We start from the raw sequence: 5491 nt of genomic DNA on the forward strand, positions 1-5491 counted from the left end.
TCTACCCCTAGTCTATTTCATTCAAAAAATGTGGAAACCTCAAGTGTACATAGCTATGTTTGACATATTCTACTTACTATTTCTCATTTCAGCCAAGTACGGTGGCAGCATAAGTGAAAACGAACACCTGATAGACTTGCAGCAAGAGTACGATGTGGAAAATGAGCCAGAAAAATATCATCAAAATGTGTATATGATCCTACTAAAATGCGCATTTGACCATTTGTTGACAGTAATTAAACCGGCTGATTTAAGTTTGTCATTGAAATCCGATTTGGCCATCTGCCTTATCGTGGCATTTAACATATATGTAGGTAATACAAATGATCCAGACACTCGTTTCGTGAACCATTCTGTCCGAAAAAAAACAAAAAACAGTAACAGTGAGGCTTATGCTTTGATTAAAAAGTTAGAAAGTTTAGGATATCAGTGCGCTTTATATTCAATTCCTTGCACCCACCACAACGATCGAGTTATAGAAGCATTTTTACAGAAATGGTTCACCAGTTTACATTCGGCATTATATTATTCAAATTCTAAGATAGAACGACTGGCATTAAACCTTGTCAAGACTGGAGATTTAGAACAGGAGGAAAATATTTGCTTATACTATATCGAGAAATTGACACATGCTAAACATGCGCGCGTAATTTGATTTCATAATAATAAAAATAATATATTGTACAAACACGAAAAGATCAGGTTTTTCACGACTCTTGGAGTCGTTTTCCTGCAAACCAAAATATCCACCTAGTTTTTGGCGGTGTGAAATAAAAAAATAAATATTAGTTTGATTTCTCTTGAATATATTTTTTTTTATTCTGCCATACTGTAATGAATACCATTTGAATTCAACCCAAATTGTAATTTTTTGGATTCATGTATTCCAACCTTTCTTATTCTGTGTGTGTACATAAAGCAACTTGACATATTCTTTGAATTCCAAATTTTGTTATCTATATCTAAACGTAACAATCCGAGTTTATATCTTAATCTGTTGGTGTACTGGTTTTTGAAGACACTACTAAACACCCGTTCATCGAATGCAGACCAGTTTGCCCTAACTAAATGGAATTCAAATGGTTGTACTTTCATCTGGTCATACGTAAAAAAAAAGGGTTCTTCGTTCAAGAAAAAAAGCAATTTCCACCAAATTTTTTTTTGAATAAAAATAACCATCGACGGCAACTGGCTCTTTGACTCGTCTGAATTTGAAACCAGGTGCTTGCCCACTAAGTTTTTTATATTGTGTGGTTATGTACTCGGTCGGTGGTTTTGACAAATTTTCAAGGCGACCTGAAAAGATTTTGTTGCGATTGATACTCTCCAATGCCATTAACGAATGTGTGTCTTTGCTCTTCATCAATTCAATTAATGCAGGGTTGTGCAAAGAATCGTATATGAATAGCGTATAGTTGGGGAAATTTTTCCGTTCTGGTGCTGCAAATACATCAATCTCAGGCTGAATATAGAGATGATGTAGTGCAGGATCGATTTGCTCCAGTTTCGTTACGTCGAATACCAAAGCAGCTGGATCGAATCGAAAGCCCATCGATGGTGCACCCTCTGTGTCCGCTGCTGTGTCAGCAGCTTCACAGTTTTCCGTACGAGCATTTGACGAATGAGCTACGGGCTCAACAAGATCGGCTGGTACCAGTGCTGAGGCTGCGACTTTTTCCGGTGTTAGAGTCTTTTCTGCTGCTAGTTCTTCATCAAACTGGGTTTCAATTAAATGTTCATTATCAAATTGCTGGGTTTCATCAAACTGGGTTTCGATTAAATGTTGGTCCACATTTATATCAAAATTATAATCAAATCGCTGGCTTTCATCAAACTGGGTTTCAATTGAATGTTGGTCCACATCCATATCCGAATCAAATCGCTGTCTGTTATTGCTATCAGACAGCCCAAGATCTTCCAAATTCGACCGATTGTGCTTTGCCATTGGTTTGAATTGAGTTTCATTTGCCTCCGCATCCTCTTCCATCGCTAAATCGTCTCCGGAATCGTCATCAGACAGCCCAAGATCTTCCAAATTCAACCGTCTCAGTCAATGAGACAACATACAGAAGTCAAATAACATCCGACATCGACAATGTTCTTTTCTTTTATTTCTACCTTCTGCCGTTTTGACGACGACGTGACTCAATGAATTCTAGCCTTTAAATTGAAATGTGAACAAAAACGTATTTGTACAAAACCCACTTGGCTTGGGCCTCATATTGACTTTTGTTTATGAAATACTTACACATTGAGTTTAAGAATGGCACAAACGGCAAACAATAGAAAAATATATTCAAATTAAATGGCAAACAACACAATGCTGCTGCCTCCGCCGCTGCCATCGCCACAATTGAATATTCGAAGTGTCAACCTGGAGCAATTGCAATTGTCTTTTCTCACTCTCAAATGGATTTTCAGTTGAATTTTGTGACACTATGCAAATGGTGGTATACTGAAAGCATTTGTGTGGTTTACCGTTGTCGATGCCTGTTCGTTCGTTTCGGGTGGATTTTCATATACCTAACTAATATACTGATCTAATCAACATTTTCCAAGGCAATTATTATTCGATTGAAATCAAAATGTTCAATACACGGTAAGCATATTCAGTGATGATAGTTATCATCAAACTATAGTTTGTAATGCATGCAAATCTTCTCGTTAACTTATTTTGTGTGTACGTGTGTGTAATTGTGATTGGCCATCCGTCTGATCAACCGTTTTTTTTTTGTGAAACATTAAACGAAACCATTACAATGAACGAATGAAATGAAAAACCTGCAACAATCAAGCGAAACACACCATTTACCGTTACGAAATGCAACAAATCGCTGGAGTTATTCCCGTAATTACGGTTCAAGATTGATTAAAATTAGCTTATTATTATTGAATTTCACAATTTTTCCGTTTTTGCAGCTGCGGAGACTTAGAAAACGATAAAACAAAAAAGGCAGTTGCTTCGACTTTGAAAGGCGTTAATTTACCCTGTAGCTTCCAACTGGCTATTACAATTTCGGAGAAACGAGTCTCTGATCAAAATTTGACGTGACAAAAATGGCTTTTTTTCTCCTCTCTTTGGGTTTTTGAGTGTGATCCTTTATCCAAGTAAACGTCAACCTATCGCTTGAAATTCAATGGATTCCAGTATGTACACACAATAATAATTGAAAATAAATGTAAACATAACACTCGGTTCGCACTGATAGCATTGACATGGGCGAGCCAGCGTTTATGTGTGTGCATGTTCGATGTGCGCGCGTGTGGAAAAAATAGAACTTGAAATGAATGTTTAAAGTTGTTCAACTCATACTCCGATTTCTTCGAGATTAGATGTTGCTTGTATTCACCTGTGCTCGAATCGTACACTTTTTTGTAGTTTATTTTTATTTTCTTCATCGCTTTTCTCGGTGGCCAACGACGATAAGTGTAAGAATTGTGTGTACGTTGGTTTGTGTGTCTAGCTGACACTTCTAAGTGGTGTAAACAGAGAAGAAGAAGAAGAAAAAAACGCTGCATATTGTTTTAATATATATTTTTGTTTTGTTTTTGTTGCTGTTGTTGTTATTGTTATAACGACACAGCTAAAATTTGTGATAATTACTTTAAGCGGTTAACAATTTGTGTGCGTGAATTACTTGCTGTTAGTGGTCCAGTCGTTCGCTTGTTAGCGTTGGCGCGAACTCTCTCTCTCTCTCTCTCTCTCTCGGTAAAATCGGTATATATATAGTGTGTGCAGGTGTACAAAGTAATTTTCTCAAATAGTCAAATGATGATTATGAACGTCGCGAGATAAGAGATTGCCTTTAAGTATGGGTGCATTATTATTTCTTTTCCCGTTGTTGTTGTTCGTTCGGTCGCTCTCAAGCATTCATCACACTCATTTCAGGTGAGGTGTGAAAATGCGCACTTGATCATATCGCATGAAATATTGTGTGTTATCGTTGGTATATATCAGTTGCGCTAAAGCGTTTTTTTTTCAAGCATGTATGTATGGGCCATTTGGTCACACCGTGTGCTGTGCGCACATCGACGATTCGATATTTTTGATCTTAATCGCTTGTGTGACACTGTACTTTTTCCACACTTCTCGTTCCGAATTCTGTGCGCGGTTTCGTCTCTCAAGAAATGATTTCGTAACAACGTTTTTTTTTGCGGCTGGTAAGAGGGAATTTTTTTTTATTCGTGCGCGCGGTTGATTGTGTTCGATTAAAGTGATTTCAACAATAACAACATACTTTGAACAAGTTTTCATGTGAATAAGAGTGCGAACGATTTTTTTGATTTGGGAAAAGTTGACACTTTCTATGGCCGAGCCACTCTGGAATGCATTTTCCAATTGAATTCCGCGCAAATTAGTTTGAACGGAAAAATTGCATTTCGAATCACGTGACATGTGAGTTTTGCCAACCTCCATGTGTTCATTCCACACGTAATTAGAACGAGGTTTTTTTTTCGATTAATTTTTTACCATCACGTTGCCACCGTATTTCCAAAATTCAATTGATGAGGCTTGGGTTTTTTTTTCTGCCTCCTGTAAAATGGAAATAATTAAATAATTCCACAAGTCTGAATTGCGTTGAGCATGTCACATCGAGAGCACATCAATTGGGGTTTATATTCCCATTTTATGGATATTCTAATTGGTTTTTAACTAATTATAAAATCACAATTTGCATTTTAAAATCGACACTTCATTAACATGGCAAATTGTCGTTGCTCGTTTCTCTCTCCCTCTCTCTCTCTCTCTCTCTCTCTCTCTCTCTCTTGCTTTCTTGCTCTCTTGCTCTCACTCCATCGCTCGTGCGGATAATTTGACACTATATTTGCCATGACAAGCACCACCAGTCAATTGGCAAAGTAAACAGTGTGTTTCGTAAAAGGTGTGAACTTTGTTAGCTTTCATTTAGTGATTATTTCTTGTCGCTCTCGCGTAGACAAAGTGATTGCTGTTGCCTGTGTTCTTCTGGCTCTTTTTTCGAAAACATTAATTGTTCCAGCGATAAAATCGATTCAATTTTTATGGTGGTGGCATTGTTCGGTTTCGTTCATTTAATCAATTTCAAGTGCTCACATCGTTTCTATCGAAGGTGATATCAGAGCGGTCAACGAGCGCTCGTTCGTTCGTTCGTATGCGAACATGTTCGTTTGTTCGTTCGTTCGTTCGTAGAATTTACGAACATGTTCGTTCGTTCGTTCGTTCGTTCGTAGAATCTACGAACATGTTCGTTTGTTCGTTCGTTCGTTCGTAGAATTTACGAACATGTTCGTTTGTTCGTTCGTTCGTTCGTAGAATCTAATTACCCTTAAGTACGTACTTAACATACTTGAGTTTAATTACGTGACTTGAGACGTACTTAAACTCCCTTAAGTACTTACTTAGCATACTTGTTAACATACGTACTTAAGCCTCGTATTTAAGCTTAAGTATGTTAGGTACATACTTAAGTATGTTAAGTACATACTTAAGTATGTTAAGTACATACTTAAG

At 37.2% G+C, this 5491-nt stretch overlaps 2 protein-coding genes across 17 annotated transcripts in view; one reads left to right on the plus strand and one right to left on the minus strand.

The window, feature by feature from the left end:
* Positions 1-786: 786 nt before the first annotated feature.
* LOC129576892 (uncharacterized) lies at positions 787-4939 on the minus strand. Of its 3 annotated transcripts, none has more exons than XM_055462981.1 (2): positions 3639-4939; positions 787-3473 (listed from the first exon to the last, which is right to left on the minus strand). In XM_055462981.1, the coding sequence occupies exon 2, from the start codon at positions 1985-1987 to the stop codon at positions 1100-1102; it is 888 nt and encodes a 295-aa protein (XP_055318956.1). In that variant the 5' UTR covers positions 1988-3473; positions 3639-4939; the 3' UTR covers positions 787-1099. The 3 variants fall into 3 exon arrangements, with proteins under 3 accessions (XP_055318956.1, XP_055318954.1, XP_055318955.1); XM_055462979.1 differs by having other exon boundaries at positions 3605-4866; XM_055462980.1 differs by having other exon boundaries at positions 787-2160; positions 2249-4008.
* The window catches only part of LOC129576891 (putative mediator of RNA polymerase II transcription subunit 26), a 41927-nt gene continuing 38837 nt past the window's right edge, over positions 2402-5491 (plus strand). For 2 of the 14 annotated variants that reach the window (XM_055462954.1, XM_055462958.1), the window contains exon 1: positions 3994-4161. Coding sequence is in view for 2 of the 14 variants with exons in the window: in XM_055462951.1 (XP_055318926.1) it covers positions 2586-2599 (14 nt within the window). In the remaining 12 variants the exon portion in view is untranslated. Of the gene's footprint in view, positions 2600-3843; positions 3890-3993; positions 4162-4185; positions 4397-5491 lie in introns of those variants that run through there. The other 12 variants (XM_055462941.1, XM_055462953.1, XM_055462947.1 and 9 more) reach the window with 10 other exon arrangements.

This window comes from Sitodiplosis mosellana, unplaced genomic scaffold (assembly GCF_009176505.1).
Source record: "Sitodiplosis mosellana isolate CC-2019 unplaced genomic scaffold, AAFC_SMos_1.0 Smas_scaffold_6191, whole genome shotgun sequence".
Taxonomy (NCBI): Eukaryota; Metazoa; Arthropoda; class Insecta; order Diptera; family Cecidomyiidae; genus Sitodiplosis; species Sitodiplosis mosellana.

Excerpts from the sequence above, each read along its gene's own strand:
- LOC129576892 (XM_055462981.1), bottom strand. The coding sequence starts at position 1,987 with ATGGAAGAGGATGCGGAGGCAAATGAAACTCAATTCAAACCAATGGCA.